Raw genomic sequence first — 21,706 nt, 5'->3', positions numbered from 1 at the left:
AAATGACTGATCCATTTTGAGTGTTGAATGTAATCACATCACGTGATGTAGTTGTGTTTAGTGGGAATGCTGATGGGATTGACTGAAATGTTGTCATCTCGAAGCCCTTGGTAGTATAAAGAATTGATGTGAAGCAGGCAGATGGTGAGAATTTGCACTTCAGAAATTTTGTGGTTATGCAAAGTGGATATAACGTGGTCTCAGACAAACAATTTGAACACTTTGCAAGGTAGAAGTGCATTGCACTCGCTTTGCATAGAATAAAAAGCTGGAAGCTGAAGCCAATAATTACATAATAAACTAAGCTGTATTGCAGCTGATTGCCAAACACGATGTATATTTACTCTGAGTGCCCTCTTAGTTCTGTTGGTCTCTGAACACATGTACAAGAGAAACGCGATGGCATTTTCAAGTAACTTCATTTAAAGCTAAGCATTGCTAAGCTCAACTTTTGAAAGAAGCTGCCTAACTGTAAATGATCTCTGTATGTACATGCCTTGATTTAGAGATCTCGTTTAACCTTGGTAGCATTTTAAAACTCTTAAATACTTGTTTTCATAACCTTTGAATACCACATACTGTTTAGTAATTAGTTATTTGGGCTTAATGCTTACTAATGAATCTAACTATTTGAACATAGATAATGTGCTTTTTAAGAGCTTAGAGGCAGTTGAATGCTTCTGAAAAAAAACAGTACGTTTCTGCCTTGTTCTTTTTATGGCTACCTTGAGGTACTTTTCAAATAATGAATTTGAGGTAGATACACGAGATAGATGAGTAGCTGTGAGTTCTGAGTTCCAGATATGTAGTCTTGTAGAAGGGCTTTTTCCCCTTCTTTGATACGAAGGGAGTACAATGAAATCTGCCAGGAGAGTGTATCCACTGTTCTATTTGGTAGCTGGACTGATGGCATTTATTCTTTAAATTGTTGAAGCTGTGAGGAGCAATGAAACAATCCACCTTAAGTCAGTGATGGAAAATTTCACTTGGCCACATGTACTTGTTACATAGGGTTTACTTTCTTTGAGCACTAGGAATGACTTTGTGCTATTGTAAGATGAAGTTGTATATCTTCTTTAAAGTACGTGCAGTGGGGTACTTTCTGTTATGTGGGGGCTTAATTTTTCTGTATTTGTAAGCATTCAGCTGACTTGAGCTAGATTTTTAAGTGCTCTGAAAATACCACAACTGACGTCTGTGTTTTAGCACTTGAGTCTAGTACATGCACAAGTGTGGTTAGCAACTGATATCCTTTAACATTTGTTCTGTTCCATAAGCAAAATCAGTTTTCTTTTGATTTTTTCCTGCACTGTTCTGTGACTTGATTTCCTTAAATGAAAGATTAATGATTTTTAAATACAGCCTGTGAAAAACACTGCTTTGCTTATAAATACTGTTGAAATCCAAACCTTGTGACTAATTTCTACTATATAGTAGGAATGGTTATTTTTTTTTGTGTAACTTTGATGTTGGTGTTGATCTCCAGATCAGTTTTTATTTTGGCAGTATAATTTGGATACTAATTTTTTATAATTATATGTATGGAAGCACATACTGTGAGTGCACTAATACCAGATAACAAGATTAACCTGCTATCTTGAGAAACTTGAAGCCAAAAGCTAAAGAGGGCCAAACCAACAAACTTGAGGAAGTCCAGAGCAGTCAGTAGGCACTGGATGTACCTTCTCAGAGGTGTGATGTATGGCTGGCCTCCAGTGGCTGTGCAGCAAGCCCTTGGTAAGTGAGGCTCAGTCTCAATGGCACTGAAGAACAACCATATAATTTGTACTCCAAGGAAACTTTTTAAGGGAAGTCTGCAAGCTTTTTTGTGCACTTGTGCTGAGTCTTCCTGTATAGGAGGAGGTATTTCAAGCCAAGCTTGTGTCATGGCAGTTGAAACTTGGGTGCAACTTCCTCCGTTTTTTGTAGTCCCTGTTTTAACTTAAGTGTCTCTTGGTGTAGGTATATATGTTCTGTTTAGGGCCCACACTGAGACTGAGATCTGCAGGCAAAGGGGAGTTGCATTTATGTATGTTCCTTAGGATGCACTTTAGGTCTTGGGAATGTTCTGCTGGATTTAAGAGCTCATTTGGTTCAGGTCTGCCATCTTCTCTGTCCAGTAGGATAAAAAACACAGTATGTAATAAGAATAAAATAATCACTGTAGTTTCCCTCTTTTGGGACAAAGGCCTGGATGATAAGAAGGTATTAGCATCTGATTTGTACAGAAGAGAAACCTTGTGGGGGGGAGGGAGTGGATTTTCTTAGGTTAACTCGGTGTCATTTAATTGAAAGAAAAATTGTACAAAATGTTGTGAAGCCAAAGATCTGTTCAGGGACAGTGTTTTGTGTCAGCTTTGCTAAGATCTTGTCATCACGAATGTATGAAATCTTATTTTTCTAGAAACTTTTATCTAAAATCTTACCTTTAGGAAGTCGCCTGAATATTTTTTATATATATATATATATATATATATATATATATATACACACACACACATATATATGCAGACAGAAACTCCTTTAGGAATATGTTTTCCTACTTGTCCTTTCTATCCCAAAATAGTAAGCACACTGAAAATCAGTTTGGCATTTCTCACTTGAGTTTTGGACCTCATAACGGCCAATAGTTGTTCTGTTGGAATTTGTCTGCACAATGTGCCTGTTAGTGAAACAGCCAACTAGAGCCAGGGCAGTTCATTTAAAAGTAAATGGACAGTAGAACTGCCAGAAGAGGAGGTCAGGCTATGAGGTCAATGTAAGGCAGGCAGTGTGGATTACTATAAATTCATCTGGTTTGAAGAATCGTCCTGACAAGTCCCACAGTACAAAGGAGGTTGTTAAATCCTTTTGTGCTTATCTCCTCTTGCTTGCTCACTTTGCTAGAGATTAGAAAAAAACCTTCACCAAACAAACCCAAACCACCCTGGGCATGCACACAGGCTGATAGCTGAAATTTAGCAAACTGCTGATGTCTCTGATTTAAAAATCTAGGGTAGTTATTTAAAGTTTCTCTAATCCACCAGAGCCGTGTTGGAGCAGCATTTGTCAAAATCAGGTCGCGCCATGCCCTTGGGATTCAAATCCTTACAGTGAACGCATCCTCTGTAGGTACAAATTTGATATGTGAGAATGTTTTCTGAGTGTCTGATTTTTTTAAGCTTTTCACTTCAGAGCAAGAAAATGACTCTTTCTTACCTGGCCACCTGCTTTAGAGCAGGAGAAAACTCATCTTTGCAAGCTGTCCTGTCTCGTATTTTGTGAAGCATGAATGGGAGGGTTACTGCTTCTTTCAATCAACATCGTTTTTAATGTCAGGGCAAAGGCGGCCACGAAAAGCCAGGAGCTTTTTGTTCTTATCCTCATTGCTGGTCCCTCTTTATTCTTAAGGAGGAAAGTTCTCTTCTTATTTCTCCCCTCTCTCACTTTGAAACCTGAACTCCTCTAATTAACAGGCAGCATGGCACATCAATACTTACGTTATAACACTGTTCATGTACATATTCAGGTAATCCTTAATCATAGATGTGCTGGCATGTGAAGTAAATACAAATGTGATAGCTATACAGAGGTAATTGTGGGCAGCTATTACTTCATTTGGTATCCATCAGAAGTAAATCTCACTAGTACGATTCCTTCATGACTAGGAATTTCAGATTTCTTTACAGGAGGGACTTGCATTATGTTCATTGTATTTACAAAAGTAGTAACATTTCTAAAATGTTTCTAAATTTTTAGACTTCCAGATTTAAATTTTTGCCTCATGCAGCTGTCCTGTAGCTCTGAAATCTCACAGTCAGTCTCTTTGTATGTGAATTCTAATGAATTAAAGGTCTGAGCTGGAACAAGAAGGCAGGAGTCAAATGGATAGCTGGATAGCACGCTCTTGTAGATGATGGATTTTTTTCCAGGGGATAAATGACATTTAGATATTTTCATCATTATGCAGCTATTTACACCTTTGTCCCCTCTCTGTCTCTCTGCAGTCTCCTTGATGTTAAGCATCTTGCCCTCACATAGTTCGTGGTGTAATCTTGTGTGTTCCCTTTTTTCACCTCACCCAGTTTTTCGTAGGGATAGGGAAAAATGGGGATATATCACCTTATTGCTCATTATTAATCTCTTGACTTCAAAGGGAATGAATTTTTCTTCCCATCTTCTTTTAGACTGTTTCTTTACTATATCAATGAGAATGCTGGAAGTACAACTGCTCATTACTTGAGGTGAAGAGCCCATTGTGTCTTAGTCATTTGTAGTTACTGTTCTAATGGTTCTGATTCTGAACAAACAGGGTGATCTCCTGGAAGGCTCTGGAGATGCCATGGTTGGTTTTGTGATACTGTGTTATTCTTTGTACTTTATTTCTTAAGAACACCAGGGTTGAACTTGGTTGGAGGTAGAACTCTGCTGCTTCTGGAGCTGCTGAGAAAGTTAAAGCCACTTAGCAAGTCCCAGGGTTGGCCATCTAAGACTCTTTTTTTCCATAGTGCTTCCTGTTCCTTTGTAAGTATTGTGACTCTTACTCTTAAAATCATGTATGTCTGAGGCTTCTTATCTGTGAAATCTCTGTGCAAATGGTCTCTGAATGGTTCTTGGGATGCATCTTGTGGACAACGGCAAAAATGCCCCATTCTTCAGAGTGCCATTCCAGAGCATTTCCAGTGTTGCTTCTGTGTCTGTCTTTCCACTGCATGCCCTTGAGTCTTCTGGTAAGAGAAATATTTGCCCTGGGAATTTAATTACCTTCACTTTCGCCTTTGTAGACAGATGCCTCTTCCTTCTTGGATGGGCTCAGACAGCAATGGGATATTGAGAGTACCAAGATCATTTGCATTCTCCAGGTTAGGCAGATTTACAAATGTTTGCAAGATTGGGGTTATAGGCCATGCTTCTCATAAAATAATGGGAAAAAAAGTGTGTATCTATTGTAATTTGTAATCTCTGAATAGGACTTGCTGAGCACTGTATTGTGCTAAGTCTAATGAAAAAAGACCTAGACCTTATCTCAAAAGGGATAAATGTCTGAGCAGTCTGTTTACAAAGAGTAGGAGACAGGACACAAGAAAATAATTATGAACAAATAAAAGTATACACTTTTCTATCATAATAGTTCAGGGGTGTTGCTTTTGCAAAATGATATTCAGCAAGAATTGTGTAAGTGCTTAGAAATATCTACTCAGTTTTCTGGGAAATGTTAGAGGAAGAGATGCTCAAATGTAGAAGGAAGGAAATTCCAGGTCAGGAAGGCCTATATGGAAGAGAGCATATAACAGTGCAGAAGGGCATGGAGATATAAATATAGAGTGTCAGTAAAAGTGTATGACTCATACTGCTGTAGTAGCATAGTGCAGAATATATTTGCAGAAGTATAGAACAAAAACCCTGTGGTATACTATGATGCATTTGCAGATAGTTTTCCATAACTGGTTAATGTTTTATGCATCCTGATTTTTTAGAAACATCACTAAATTGTACTCTGATTTTCTTTTTTCTTTTTTCTTCTTTCTGTTGTGACTTTGTTTTTAGATGAAGAGTTAACTCCTCTATTGAACCTTGAATGCAGCAGCTCTGCTTGCCGGGTAGAGATGAGTTAGATTTGTTTTTAATCATGTAACTAAATTTAGTCAGCAATCTGCATTTTAAGGCATTGCTATTAAAAGTCTAAAGTGAGATATGTATCGTAGTTTGAATTTAAAATGAGCCAGAGGCACAGCTGGTGAGGCAGTCATGACTCTCTAATCATGAGTGGAGAGAAATGAGAAGGGAATTTTCTCATCTTACAGGATGAATGTGAAGTGTGATAGGTGCTTTAACATTTACCCTTGCTCCAACCTCCCTTCCCCAGCTTTGTTTCATGGTTGCATGGACTTTGTGACCTCCACTCCCCGCATTTTCTATTTTGAGCTAAGATCAACTGATACCAGCAGTATGACTACAACTTCACAAGGATTTAACTTCTTTAGGTTTTAATTTTTCTTTAAGTTCATTCAGAGCTTTGTAAGGTACTTCATGTTTCCAGTCTCTCCTCTAAAACAAAAACAGCCTTTATTCCATCTAAAACCCAAACACAGAGGAATGACTTCTAAGGTATCTGGAGAGTCTTGGAATTTGCCATACTCAAAAGTTATTTTTGTCCAGTCTACCAGAGCAGTGAAGCATGCTATTAAATATGCAAATAATCACATTAACTGAATGTTGCCTATCCTGAGACATAACTTGGTGTAACTATGTAAGCAAAAAAAGAAAAAGCATACAATTTTTTTTTAATGAATGAAAGTCAAAGCTCTGTAGATGTTTAATGCTGTCAATGGCCCTGATAAAGACGGATCTGTTGGTAAGGTGCGTGATAAACTTGTCATGTGAAACTGCAAGTTATTGCTAGCCTATCATACAGTATATTAAATTGACTTAATACAGCACTGCCTTTAGCAATATTTACTGTTGCCAAGCTCCTATTTCCCGAGGTTGTTTTTTCCAGCCACATCTGTTCCTTGGCTTGGTTTACCTCCCCCATCACATACAGCTCAAGCACGATGAAAACTGGTGGCCTAGGGGTGAGAACAGGTATTTGGGTCCAAAGTTTCTCTAGCCGTCTCAGTGTAAACTTTTCCCTAAGAAATTCTCAGCCTGTGCTTTGAACAGTTCAGTCTACTGAAAAGCTGTCAGTCCCATTGTCTCTTCTTGGAGAGTCTCCCACATCCTTATAGCTTTACCTGCTTAGCTGAATATTTTCCATAACATTGCATTATCATATGAGTCATTGGATGTTTAATGTTTTGATAGTTCCAGAAGTGTGTGAAAGGAGACTGTGTGATGTTCCCTTGTGCTGTATCTGTTTACATTACTGTCGTGCAACAGAGTTCCTCCTGGTTGGATGAGTTTGCTTTCGTGATGCATAATTGTCTTCTAGGTTGATTTCTTAAATTTCCATTTTTTAAATTTTTTAATTCTTTTTTTTATTTTTTTTTTTGCAGTGGAATGGATCACAGTGAAAAGCCTGTTCTTGGTTCATAGATGAACCACTGATTCTAGTGGTGTGAAATCCCTTAGGTATCTTGTTGGCTTGTCTTGCCCACGTTTGTGGTTAAATTGGACACCAGATTTGGTGACATTTGATGTAGCTCAGAATGGCAGAAAATTTTGGCTTGTTTGAAGAGTTGTAGGAGTTTTAGCTGACAAACTGATAGCTATTGCAGGAGGACCGGTGATGCCCTTATGGCCTTTTGTTGCAGGTTGAAACCTATTCATAGGGTGCTTGGAAACCCTTGTGAACTGCATGTTGAGTAGACGGTCTGTGGCTTATTCTCTGTACTGCAGAAGACTGAAAAAGGCAACTGAAGTGATCTCTAGTTTGCTGTTGCTGACACCCCTGAAACGCTTCTGCTGTTTTGTCTGAATTTTTCTCTTCAGGCATGACCTCAATACTATGCATAGATTTGTATTTTAGTGATGCATTCTTAATAGCTATTATAAATGAGTATGGAAAAAAATTCAGGAGCATGCCCTATTATATAAAGTTGCAGAGGTCTATAAGGAGGTCATAGAAAGAAGATCTGTTGATATGTGGGCAGCTCTGGTACACTGAACTCTTGTGTAAGAGGATGAAGGAGCCGTTTCAACCTTTGTCATAGGAGATAATCCTGCTTTGTACTGAAACCGTGTTCGGGTGTTACGACTGTTGGTGTGGTAGTGATGCCTGGTTTCCAGCTGCTGAATTCAAGCTGTCTTCAGGAAAAAAGGTTTTGGGCATGGATGACTGTTTTTCTGTAAGGCTGCCCTGCACAAAGGTTGTTTCTAGGTAGATGAGGAAGTTCCTTAGATTTTTTCAAGACCTTTAAGTGACTGTCCTGAAGGACAGCAGAGATCTGTAGTTGTGAGAGAAGTGTTGGCTTGCCATGTGTGGGACAGGGAGGAGGCAGAAGCAGACTCTAAATGCCAATTTTTATACCTGCCCCTGTGAATTTTCATGTAAAAGGAGGCATTAGGAATTTTATTTGGAACTCCCATTTCAAATCTGAATGAGATTAAGAATTCAATGTGATTATCCAGACTTCATTTGAAAAGCAATTGTTAATGCAACCATGAATTGAGATAGCCTAGGTGAACTCTTTCATCTAGTTTTTATGAAAGGATAGTTCAAAGCTTGCCTGAATACTAAATAAAGACTTCAAGGAGATAAAACTAGTGCACTTGTGATATTATCTTAAAACAGGATAATTGATATAAAGGTTAATCTGAATGTAGTGAAAATAAGTAAATTTTAATGTTTCTATTTGTCTATACTGTTTACTGAGTTTTAAAACTAAAATGCTGGTTTTATTGCTAATTCTCTCCAAATACTTATGCAGCTGAGCAAGTTGATGAAGAAAGTGCTAAAAGGGAAAAATGGCATGTTCTACAGCCTCAGCAGCACCATAAAGCAGCATTGTAAGAGCTACAGTGTCAGGCAGGAAGCAACTAGAAGTGCTTTATGCAATGTTATGGGATTTGCAGTACTCTGAAGGTTGTGAACTTGTACTGTTGATACCATTCTCAACTGTCTATGCTTTGTAATAGCATAAGGATAGGATGATGTGAAGAAAATGCAGAGGAGCCTTTCTGATAGTGTGCTGCTGCAAGCGCTTGAATATGTACATACCTTCATCCGTATTCTGAGAGATGTGAGGATGTGTTTCAGACAATTTGCTGCTATATGTATACTGGTGCAGACTGCTGTGTTTCCAGTTCAAAGAGCAGGAGGAAACTAGATCTGTATGACCATGTAGAATCTCAAATGATGTAGCATACTGCTGTATGTATAATTTACTTAAGGGATTGTTGGGAGCTTTTCCTTAAATGTCTGACCTCTGTCCTATTCTTCTAGCTCTCTGAACTCCTATACTGTATGTTTTATTCAGGTTGTACATTGGAATGACATAGGATGAATTAATATCTATTACACCTTAATTACAAATACTCCTGAACCCTCTGTCCTCTATTTGAGGTGGCATTTGTGTGCTGAAAAAAAGCTCAACAGTTGCAATGAAGTCATCTGGCACACTGTAGATGCTTACGGTTGAGTTGAAGTGCCTTCTGGAATTGGAGCTTTCATGCTCAGAACATGGCAAGATCAAGGTCTTAGGAAGCACTGTTAATACCTTAGAAGAACTGGAAAAGCTTTCCAGTGTCGTATGCTTCTTTCTTTTAAGCTGCCTTTTGTGCCCTTTTAGCGTATAGAATCTGGTATGAAATATCTCATTTTCTGATACCTCAGCCACTTCCATGGTTGATGTACTCTGTCCAGTTGACTCATCACTGTGTGTTTTCTTGATGTCTAATTAAAATCTGTTCTATACTAATACCAGACCAACACTTCTGTTATATCACTCTTCATTCTTAAGTAATTCATCCTGCAACCTCCTTACTCTGTATGACTAATGTATTTTTCCAAATATTCTTAGAACATTTTAAAATGCCATCTATATTATAAGCAGCACAGTAGCAACACCTCTCATTACAATTGCTTAACACTTTCAGTTGTAACTTGGTGTTTTCTCTTGCTTAGGATTTTGACAAGACATTAACCTTTTTGGTGGAATTTTCCATGCATTGGTGTTTGCCCCAGCCTGAAATTTCTACTTGAGACTGATTTTTTTGTATTGTTTTGTTTTTTTCTGAAAATCTGATCAGTATTTCATAGATGAGACACTTCAAAGTCAGCTTCGGTTAGGCTCTCTCACAGAGAAGACATTTATTTTCTTTTTAAAAGGATCCCTAGGCAGATGTGTATGGCTGAAATACAGGAATGATTAACCATTAGCATGAGCATGGGAAGGGGAATGCTCTCCAAGCAGTCTGGGGAATGAATTTCAGCCGATTAGAAGCACTGAGAAGGAGCTGGTTGTTTACGTAATCCTTAGGTGTTCAAGCTATTCCTACAACCAAACCCAAACTTACCCAGCTTTAATTTTTTAAACAGATGTTCTCCGTGTTTTCCCACCAATAACCAAATTTCCCTTACAGTGGCAAAAAGGAAAAGCTGAATCAGTTATTTCTGTTTGTAAACAGAAACAATTTATGTTCTCCTACAAGTCGTGTTTTATTTGTTTTTTCATGTGTAGATAAGTGTGTGCCTGCTTGTCCAGTGAAAGAAAGCAGAATATGTGGATGGGAGGTGTTTTGTTGTCACTGAGCATTATTGCTGGCTGGTTTAAATCCTTCATATATGCTTGAATTCTTCAGTTTCACTGAATTTACTGAAGTAATATGCACCAAGAAATGAGTGTACTTCAAAGCCTTTGTAAGGCGCTGGGATTATGCTGCTCCCAGTTCATTTCAACTTTGTGTTACTGTTGAAATTTCAATGTAGGGCCTCAAAAATTGCTCCAGTAACAGAATTGCAGAGTGAACCTCAAGACCAGTATCTGCAGTGTAGAACATAAAAAGGATGAGACTCATACACCCCCTGACACATGGAAAAGGTACTAGTATTTGCGGGGCTGTTTCCCAGTCATTGAGAAAGATACATTAAGCACCTGATGGCAGTGGTAGTTAACACAAATTAATCTTGTTGCAGATAGACTCCTGAGCCCTTAATTCCTAAGAAGAAATTATGTATGAAGTTTAGATTGACTTCTGAGAAGGTGGTTGTGGTGTTCTGCTCTCATCTTGCAGCTGGGGAGAGGCTGTAGGCCTCTGCACTTCTCTCCCACTTTTCACAGGCCCTTGGCAGAAGGGAATGGAATTGCTTCATTTGTGTGGAACTTCCTCTGACAGCTTGTAATCAAGATGATAATCATGTCAGCTGCACCCTGGTTTCTGCTGGTCACTGGTAGGGTTGGGGGAGACTCTTAGTGAGTAACTAGTCAGGTGTGTGTCAGGATTTTAAATTGCCTTTGTCAGAATCCACACGCCAGCAGTAGACAAGATTTGAGACAAGGTGTCATAATGCAAAGGATCATTTTTGTTATAGGAGTGACTGGTCTGGTTCATGTCTGGGTCCCGACAGAGCATGAGATTTGTTTGGGGGAAGAACTTCTACTGCCCCTGGGTACATGATAGTGCTATAGACGCATATGGGGATCTTAATCTGTATTATTAAACAAATTGTTTGTCTTTCCAGAGGCCCTACAGATTGCTGGTGGTTTTATGTGTGGCACTTGATGCTTTTGGCTTCTAAGAGTTGAAATGCTTTAGATAAACTATGGTCCGTGGGATCAACACAGCAGTGTTTGGGTAGGGCTTGAGAACCTGTGGTATGTTAATGTTCTAACTAGATGTTACAGAAGTTCTGTCTGGCTTTGAATTTCACAAAGTGCAGCTTCAGTTCCTGTAGTTGATACAAAATAAAGCAGCCAGGCTGTCCTTTTCCAGCCCACCCATAGGGTTCTGGCTAGGTGCAGTAACCTGGTCTGATGTAAAAGCCTGAAGCTTAATCTCCATTTAAATTTGCTAGGAAACTTACTGATGTAAGAGTCATCTTGGAGTGTTTTTGCAGCTGTGGATGTTTTAAACAGAGTTCTATACAAATTGCAAAGTAAATATGCTACCACCACCACATGTATGTTTTTTAAACTGCGAACTGTTTTCCTAATCCCTGTAAGGTATCTTGGTAGTTCTCATAATGAAACTTGCTTTAATGCTTTAACTTAACAAAATGAAGCTCTTGTGTTAAAACACCTCACTTGTATCAAACGTAGTCTATAGCTGGCTTCAACTTTTCCTGCTAGGAAGCTCAAAGGAAGAAAATCTTTGTGCCCTTGAGAGAAAAGGACAACTAAATTTGTCACTTAATTATTTTGGGGAAAGCGTTATCAGTGAACTGAGAGGATGCATCTGAAAAACTTGTACTGATGAGAGTAAAAGCTACCACTTCTAGCAGATTTCCAGGGAAAATGTATATACTTGTATATACTACTTTAAATATAAGTTAGAAGTTTCTAGTTTATTTACAAGATACATTACCAGCTTAAATTCCACTAACCAGCTGTGCCCACCCGTGTTGCTTCATGACATTTTAACAGCATCCAAAGGAAAAGTGAGATATTCAGGTTTCCAGAGGTTTGTGTTATGGCATGTGTTGTCATCTTTGGGTGGCGTGACTGGTACCCCTGTCTCCTAACCCCTCTATGGGGTCTTTCTGTGCTGACTGACAAGGGGAGAAGTATTTGTGTTTAGGCTGACTTGCTTGGTGGTATTTTCCTCAAATTCACATCATTTGGATTATGACTTGATGACTTGAATTCAATTCTGGAGAGAAGTTTGAGGCTTGGCTGAAATGTGTACATAACTCGAGGTCGTTGCAGGTTTTCATCTGGGCTGGAATGTGGGTTGCTGCTTCTAGTTAAAACTGAGTTGAGAACATACTGTTTATGCTGTGTATATATAACTCTTAACTCTAAGTTCAGAAGGGACAGCTTTTCATTACTTACCTGCAGAGATCTAGTTACTTTATTAAGAAAATCTGTCAGTATGATTTTATTTATCTATTTATTTTTTAATACTGGAAACTAAAGGTAAAAAGCGTTGCTTTATAGATGTTATCTGTACTTGGAGAATTTTTGGTTATCAGCACCCCTCAGCAGTGAACCTGATATAACATATGGAGAGAAGGATGATCCATATACTGCTCTCCTGAGGGCTGTTACTCTGCTAACAGCTGTGACAGAAGGTAACTTCTATCAGGAAAATGTATGTTAAATAAAGGGCATGTGATGGATATCTCTATGGCAAAGACTGGGAATAGAGAAGAACTTTTTATTATTCAGAATAAGCTCTTTTGTGTGTGCTTCTGTTAAGCTATGTCCTTTGTATAATCCATGTGTTTATACTGTGTACAGAACATCCAGTTTATGCAGCTTTACTGACATGGTTTCATTTGTAGCCCTGCCCACCCTACAGAGGTTCTGCTGGAAAACAAGTTAATGAAGTTTGAGTAGAAATAGACCAGTCTTTACTTTCTTTTTCTTCTGTTCCCAGCAGCATGTTTTTCACTAGGTTTCTGAAGCTTGATAAGAAGCATCAAGAAGTGTTGTTCTTGTTTTGAATTGATGTCCAGATTTTCCAGGAACCTACAGAATAAGTAATCTTGAAATGTGTTTTATATTTAGAAACTGGGAAGGTGTTCACCTGGGGCAGAGCAGACTATGGACAACTTGGAAGGCATGCAGTGGTTCCTGAGGGGCAGGAGGCTTGCACAGCATCTGAACAACGCTTGGAGCGGTTGTGTAACATCCCTGTTTCAGTGCCTTGCCTAAATGGAGCATCTCAGGTAAAAAAAAAATAACCATCTTTTTCCCCAGTTTTTTTTTGTTTTTTGATGTGCGTTAAAATAATCAAAGCAACTTCCTAATAGAACCTTTTCAGATGCAGCAGCATGAGCCCTCACTGCTTTTCCTGTAAGCTCAGTGTGTTTCAGTTATTTAAAATTTCTGAAAAGGCTTTTGCATTAAGAAACCGACTTTTTCCTTGTTGGAACCAGAGTTACCGTTAGATGGAGATGCCAAGGTCTCTCAGATACCAATGTGTGCAGGAGGCAGTTGTACTTGCCAGACAGCTTAATAGATGAGGTGAGACCCTGCCCAGTTGCAGTGATGCTTTTGTCTGTCGTCCTCTGTGACAGTTTAGCCTATGGCCTTTCCCTAGCTGATAAATAATGCCACATCTTAGCATCAGGCTATATAAGCATATAATAAATATTTCTCTACCTTATAACATCCTTGAGTGGTATTTCAGGTTTTCATTTCAAACAGCTAACTTGATGCAAAATGATTTATCCTAAAGCATAAAGATGATCGGAAAGAAAGCTACTCAAGTTGTTTGCTGTATTTCGACACAACGTGCAACCTGTACTGCCTGCAAGCCGTTTTCTTGGCATTTTATTGACTGAGTGGCATCATATTGCAAGTGGTCTGTTGGCAGGCGATGTGCAGGTCCCATCTGGGCAGATAACCAGTCAAGAAGGTATGCATTTCCCTATGGGGTAGCTAGCAGTCAGCTTCAGCAAGCCAATCAGCAGGCTTTAGCTGCATCTCTGCTTCCTGGTAGTCTTCCATGGTGAGGTTTCAGATAGAAAAGTCAGCCTCTGCCCTTTCCCATCATCAATGGGATGTGTGCACACACAGATGTGAAGTAGAGCTTCAGAGTGCAGGATGCTGCACTAATGAATAATTTGTTTAGTCAGTGGTGACTCCACTTGCATCTCACACAGCTTTTTTCTTTGAGGTGTCTATCCCTGCTTTTGTTGTTAGGTATCTTTAGCAAACACCACCATTGTTGAATCTATTTCATGGTGGTTTTCATATGTGCTTTGGGCAGTGCCTTAAGTGTGGGTTTTTGTTGTTTCTCATACAATACAAAGCCAAGGGAGCTGTAGCTTTTGCACAGAAGAACTTCCACTTGGTAGGCCTAGTGATCTGTGAAGGTTAAGGGATACATTCAGATATCTTCCTTGAAAAGGAAGAGTCAACGAATCTCATCTTCATTCTGCTGCCATCAGCGATATTCCTCTTTATAAGCTTATGGGAGACCTGGCTTGAGTGATTAGCTATGGCAGTGTTCTGGAGCACGCATCATTTTTTACAGAGGTAACAGCATGAAGATGATTTAAGAAGAGTGTGATCAAGAGCTAGCATCATTTGTACCCTAAGAGGAGCTGTGTTGATGAGAAAAGGAAAAAGCAGATGATAAGAGCCTAAATTGCTTCACTTCCAATTTACAAACTTAATGCCAGAGCTAAAATTTATACTTAAAAATGCATTAAATTGCAGTATGTAGGCTGTGTAGAGTGTGAGCTGTTTCTTGTTTACATACAAGCTATCCCTTTTTACATTTGTTGTCATATGGAGATGAGCTTTGATTTGAGAGCTGAATTAAAAGGAATGCAGGAAATAAGAGCTCTTTCCCATGTTTACCTTGGATTAACAATTCCAATTTGCATGTTTAATGCAGAAAGCCATTTTAACAGTTCAGGATTACAACTAACAGTTTTTATCCATGGCCTATTTTTAAAAATAGCTTTAAATTATTCAGCTGAACTTTTGGCAAAGTTGTGGTCTGCTGATTACCTCTGCCCTTCAGTTAATATTGCTAAAACCAAAATGGAGAAACTAATCTAAGGATTAGAGGACACTATAAAAGGCACACTAGTTTACCTCAAGGACAGTGCAGTAGATTTAACCTCCTGTGCTGCTCCTTGTCTCCATGCTGATGGCTTACCTGCTTCTCCATCAAAGACCACGTATTCTCCTTTCTTTGTGCTGAAGTAGATATCTGTTCTGAAAGTGATATGATATCTGTCTGTCTACCACTCCAAAACCTGATTTTTGAAGTGCTGTGAGTGACCTATTCCATTGTGAGTCTGACTTCATCTGAGAAACTCATTTGGAAACACTGACCTTGAGAAATATGAGCAGTCTTTCTTTCAACTGAAACGATAGAAAAGCCTGCTATCTAGTTTTAGATAATTATTTACTCATTTGGGTCCTGGCAGCTTTAAACAGTGTGTGGACATCAGGTTCCTAGAGTCTCATGTGTTTAAACTTTTTGAATTATCCAGCTGCAGGTCTATTTATTATTTTCCTCTCAGTGCATTGGTGCATAACCACCATGGACTAGGGTAAGGCACTGAAAAGGAGCTTCAGGCTCTAGCAGAAGTCAGTTGTGCAAGACATTCCGTGTGCAGTGCTCTTGTGTTGTGGGGTGTCTTTGATTGGACCTCTTCAGAACATATGACTCATCTGCTGCCTGATGTGCATTCACATCCACTGCTCTTCAGATGAAAGGACAATTACAAATACAAATGTCCTGAAATATTATAAGCCTCTGTATTTAGCAAATGCTACAAAGACCTGGTTTAATGTTTCCTCCTTGTCAAAATGCTTTTCCAATCCATTTTATATTTTTGGTTTTAATAGCTATCGTTTTACTGTTTGTGGTATGTTTAGCCTGTCATTCACGTTACAGCGAGCATTTGTTGCAGGAATACACAAGTAAGAGGTCACTGTGCAGTGCTGAATATTTATTGCTAAACTGGATGCAAGGAAAGGCTACAGTTGCAGCACTGCTTGCATGGAGTTGTGTTTTCATCATATCCTTTCTTAAAGCAAGTTGTGCTGAAGTACAGTTTTCTGGAAAAGGATCTCTGAAATTTCAGTTGAGAAATGAAAAAAATATAATCTTTCATATGGTCACCTTTGGGTGTTCTTGGGCTTAATTCCTTCCTCAGCTTTACCATCTCCCAGCTTGAAATCTTAATGGTGAATCTAGGGACCACTTGTTTCAGGTAATGAAAGTAACTGATGGCCTTGTGGCAACCTGTACCTGCTATGTTTATTGTGATCTTACTGTGGTCCTGAGTTCCAGTGTGTACATTAGTCCCAGCATGTATATTCATCCTGTACAATACAGAATGGTTTGGATCCTCTTTATGGTTCCTTTTTTCAGGGAATGCTATCATATAAATAACAAGTTTGTCATTGCCCTTTACAGTCACAGTTTAGGGTGGCAGTTGCATCAATGTGTCATTTCAAGTATTTAAACAATAGCTTTGTTTTTAGCATATTCTTGTGTTTTTCCCCTCTTTTCCCCATTCAGGTTGCAAAATACTTAGAAGACAAATCTAAGATATCTGCTATGATGATAATTTATTGTTTGATTATTATATGGCTGATAGGTAAAGGTATAATCATCATTATTCCCTTAACATATAGACACAATTATACTGAAAATGGAACCTTTTGGTTTACAGAAATGACAAGCTTTTGTATTCTTTTGACTTCTCAAAGAAAACTGTTAGACCTTTTTGTAAGTAAAGCTGTAGTTGAGGCTTTAAAGGATATTAAAAGAAATAACCTGATAGTATTACATGTACATTATCTCTGTGCTGTGTGTGTGGCTTTTGCATACTCAGTTGTCTGACTGGGTACTGTAAGTATCTGTGGCTATGTTCTTTATTTTGAAATGTCAAAACAAGAGTTTAATATTTCTGTGGAAGAGAAACAACAAATTGAACTTTTCTAAGCAAGAGTTTACTGCTCTGTGTTTGAGAATATAGGTGTAGTAATTGATCCAGTAAGCTGCTTGAGAGAAACCATTTTGGATGTTAGGGAAGGAGGTAAATGACAAAAGTCTCTCTATTTTTCTAAGCTCAGTACCTTTTAGATAATCCAAGGATATAGTTCAATAGAAATGGTGGAGTGAAAAACTAAGTTTCAGTGAACTCTTCCTTGTTCTCTGATTTGCCAGCTTGCCCCAGAACCCCTAACTGTGCCACAGAAACAGATGTGGGCCCTGGAAAGACTCATAGTAAAAGGTGGTTCTTACTTTTCAATACTTACTGAAAACAAGCAGGGCATGGGAATGGAAATGGAGAAATGATACAACTTCAGGTGCAACACCAAGTCAGCTGCAAAGTTGAGAAGAGAACCTGGGTGCTACATATTTAAATCCAGCCCTTTACTCATTAAGCTTTCTCTTGTGATATCACTAGAAGGGAAAGTTAGTTGAAATCTTTGTGTTCTAGACAGGTCAGATTATTATTTGTGTTATATTTCAGTTAGAGTGTGTTGCTTTCCCTGGTTGGTTGTTTAATGCTGTTAGATCTGTTTAGTGATCCTTCACAAGGAGAGGGTTCCATAGAAGTAAAGGTAAAGGCCAAATCATCTTTCATTTTGGGTTTGCGAGGTCCATTAAGTAATGAATCTCCATTTGTGAGATCAATTAAGTAAATTAATCTCTGTTCAGCTGGAGTTTCTCACTTCATAAGCAAGTAGTGCAATGTTGGTTTTCTGATTTTTTTTTTTTTTTAATTTTTTGGGTTTTTTTTTTGGTCATGAATTCCAATCTTTTACAAGCTGGTTTTGATCTGTCTTTGAAAATGGCAGTGTTGAAATTTCCTTGTTTGGTGCGTGTTGATTTTGTTACATTTTTTAGAGATGCAATGATAAAAATGGTAATGTAGAGAAGATCCCTTTAATATTCTTGCAAGAGTGGAAATCAAGTTCTTGGCTTCTCAATTCATTTTAAATGACAATGAAGAAAAATAAAGGCCATGGAGAAATGAGTTCTGAGTAAATGATAATTTGCAGTTAAGGATGAAAATAGAGACCAAATTGTTGAAATTATCGTTCAGGGAAAAAGTCCTGAACAGGATGTATTAAAAGACTGAAACTGCAGTCTGCATACAAAGCACAGAAAGACTGTGTTAGATGAGGTGTGTGTTGTGTGATCTGCATGCCCTGTGTAGGAGAGTAACACTAATCTTTGTAACACTGCAAGAAGACTGAGATGAATTCACAGTTGTATCACAGGTATTGAGGAACTGGGATTTACTTACTGAGTTGGTTGTACTTGCTGTTCTTCAAGCAGGAAATTGAGAGCACTAACAAACTGCTGCAATTCAAGTGTAATATTTTGGCTAGGTAGCTGTCCCATTTATTCCTTCCCTTTCTCATCTCATTAGTACATGACCATGGTTTGTAAATAATATCTTACAGCCTGCGTAGAAAGACATTTAACATTAGAGCAAAGTGATTTCTGAGTTAGGAATACCAGTGTGTCAGGCAACAGAAGTTACTCTGGAAATATTAGTCTGCCCCATGAAAACTGTAAACCCAATTGCAATTTTATCTCACTAGGTGAGAGTATGGGAAGCTTTGCTTTCCTCTCCTCCTCTTCTTGTGGTTATAAGCAGATTGCCAACTTTAGGCTTGTAATTTTTGGAAAGCAAAAAGGAGATGATATTGGTTCCTAGCACTGTGCTTCCTATCACCCATACCAATTTCTCTGCAGCTGGCATTGCAGAAAGGGAGATGGGAAATCAAATTCATGCAAAGTGAATGGTAAAGGAGAACTCCTTTGCATGCCAGAGAGCATATGCTGTGTGAGTATAAACTAGAGGTTTTCCAGTTACCACTTTTGCAGATGAGGGTTGGCTTAAAAGGACCAAAATTGTTCTGCAGGGGTTGTACTGTAGCACTGAAGTGTCAGCCAGGGCTCAGGCTGCTTTGTTATCTATATGAGAGACCGTGAAGAGTTGATTTGCCTAGAGTTTGGGATGAAGTCAGGAGCTGGAGACCCACCCAGCATGTGATAACTGAGGTGTTATAAATGTGAGTGTGGGTGGAGCCTTAATCATCTTAATTTATAAATTAATTTTCCATTTGATAGCATGTTGCTGTTAGAATTCCAAATTAATACCTCACTTGCAGATCTCTGAAAGTACGAGGGAAATGGAAAGAAACTAAAACTCCTGGCAGCAGTAGCTGTGGCTTGTACAGGCATGCGTCAGCTGTCAGTAGCACAGCCCTAACAAAGAGACCAAATTGGCAGCTGTATTTAATGAGCCTATTAGTAGCAAAATGCCTAATCTGAGTTATCTTCTTCGTAACTCTGTGATCTACATATGCTCATAGTATATTCCTTAAATTAGAAGTACTGACTGTGTCCCATTCTTCTGTATGGATTGTTCTAGCAGGACACTGTGACTTCAACGTACTCTAAGCTCACTGGAATATTAACAAAACAAAAGGGTGAGGGAGAAAGAGGACCTAGTCAAGGAGAAATAGATAATTTACCTTGTAGGGGTTTGATAGGACACTCTCCTTAATTGTTTACTTTTTTTTTGTATTGGTAGAAGTGACTTCATTAATTCTTTGTTGCTTTTCTCTCTCCTCAAGAACAGTGTTACTTCTGAGAAGTTATTCCTTAATAAATTGTATGCATTATATAGCTGGAAAATACGCTGGGCTACTGGGTAATGTACTACAGATGAGTGAGGTGGGAGAAGTTTTAGTGGTTGCAGCTCAACCTTTGTATTGAATTGTTCCATTTACAAGCTCATTTGTCAAAGTGGGGTCATAAACCTACTAAGGCACTGCAGTTCTGGCCAGTATACACACTGCTTCTCCCGCCTTCTAATGTAAGGATTTTGGATTCTGTTTGAACTTGGGTTATGCTTGTACTTCTAGGCTGATGATGGTGTTTGTTTTAAGCTCTTCAGATGTTTCCAGCTTTCACTTATCAAGGAGTCATTTAAGCTGTGAGTCTTGCCAGTCTTTTAGCCTTTGTGCTTTTGTAAGTTATTTACTGTTTAATAAAAGGTTCAGTAAAGAGAGAAACTTGTGTTTCTGCTGTGATGCTTACTGTTGTTGCTATGCCATGGCACAAAGCAAGTTTTAAAGACTGGTTTACTGGGTAGTCTGCTAAATGACAGGTTGTCTTGCTAAATGACCTGCTTGTCCTCCTACCTGCTGGCTCCTTTCCTTTGCCTGTGGGCTGCCTCATCTCTAATCTAATCTGAAGTTGTCAAAGGCAGAAGGTACCTCTGAGCTCTGTGTGTTTTTTATGTGGTCTAATATAGCCTGTGCCTTTGCCCCAGCCCAAGCATTCAACCGACACAACTTGCTGGTGAAAAGAAAGGAGAAGAAAAAGTAAAAATAATGCACCTAAACCTGTAAGGACAAAAATATGAAGTAGTCTCCTGTTTTAAAACCTGCCCAAGAGTTTATTCGTTGTCTCCTGGCAGTTGATTGCTGAGGGCTCTGTAAACTCAGTGGATATCACATGTAATCAGGTACCGGCAAAAATTGCTGAAGATCTATGCTCCTGTTGATGTTTTCTTCTTCCTACGTTTTGCCACTTTAGCTCCCATTTTCCCATTCTTCCTTCTCTTCCCAGATGTAGTGCTAGTGTCAGTGCTACCTTCACTGGTAAGGAGTGCTTTGAGAGCCAGTAAGGAGTTCTTACGATGTGTTTGTGTTTCCAGAACATTGTTTGGCATAGGTTCTTCTGTGATAAATTAAACATTAAAAATAGCCAGTTTTCTGACTGGTATTTGCTTTGGTGGAAATCCCTTCTTTCCAGCTTTTTAAGTTGCCAAAGTTTACCTGCAGCCTCCACTGTTAGTTGGTTTCAGACTTCGAAAGTGTAAACTTTCCTGAAAATCTGAGATTTGGGCTTATTTCTATAGAAAGTAAAAAACCCAAAGAAAGGCAGCCAGTCTCTGCTGAACCTCACAGGGGATTATTGGGAAGGGATAAAAGCCATCTAACAGGGAACAGATTTCAGCCACTTTAATCCACACAGAGATGATATGGTGTCTAACATTTGATTAAGGGCTATGACAGGATACATCGCTATGTATGTAACTGTAGAATTCCTTTACTGCTTTTGTATATGCCAAGGTATAGTATATAGTATTTTGTGTTTGAGCACAGGGTGTGATTTTTTTAATTTTTATTATTTTTTTTAGTTGAATTTTATTTCCTTCCTGTGTCTTCTCTGTTTGAAGCCCTCTGTTGATTTCTCATGGGTTTGTGCTGATTTTCTTTCCTTTTTCTTTTTTTCTTAATGTCTGCATGGAGGAAAACCCTTTCTCTTCGGTGGTTTTAGGAAAAGGTTTATGACTTAATGCACAAAAGTAAATACCAGAAATAGCAATTGTGAATTGATTATTTTTTTTCCTGACTTGATCTGTTACTGCTCCATTTTTAGGACTTAACCACTGCAAAGAAAGATGAAGGTATCATGATTTCCCTAAAGATGCATTACTCACTGTGGTAATGCAGTTAAAATGATAAGAGGAGCACCCACTTTTAGACCAAGTAGCTGTGTATTTTTACACATTTAGGTAATAATTGTCTTACAATTATAAGACTTTGTGACTGTTGAGAACACAGTTACAAGAATTTTTCAGGATTTTGTGAGGAAATAAGAAGAGGAAGTGAGA

The 21,706-nt window shown here is 38.6% G+C and overlaps 1 protein-coding gene across 1 annotated transcript in view; it reads left to right on the top strand.

Annotated features, from left to right (window-relative positions):
* The window catches only part of SERGEF (secretion regulating guanine nucleotide exchange factor), a 154,527-nt gene that overhangs the window by 19,714 nt on the left and 113,107 nt on the right, over positions 1-21,706 (top strand). The window contains 1 exon segment of the mRNA XM_013130036.2: positions 13,089-13,249. Coding sequence (XP_012985490.2) covers positions 13,089-13,249 — 161 coding nt within the window.

Source organism: Melopsittacus undulatus, chromosome 4, assembly GCF_012275295.1.
Source record: "Melopsittacus undulatus isolate bMelUnd1 chromosome 4, bMelUnd1.mat.Z, whole genome shotgun sequence".
Taxonomy (NCBI): domain Eukaryota; kingdom Metazoa; phylum Chordata; class Aves; order Psittaciformes; family Psittaculidae; genus Melopsittacus; species Melopsittacus undulatus.
This window is presented reverse-complemented; position numbering and strand designations above follow the sequence as displayed.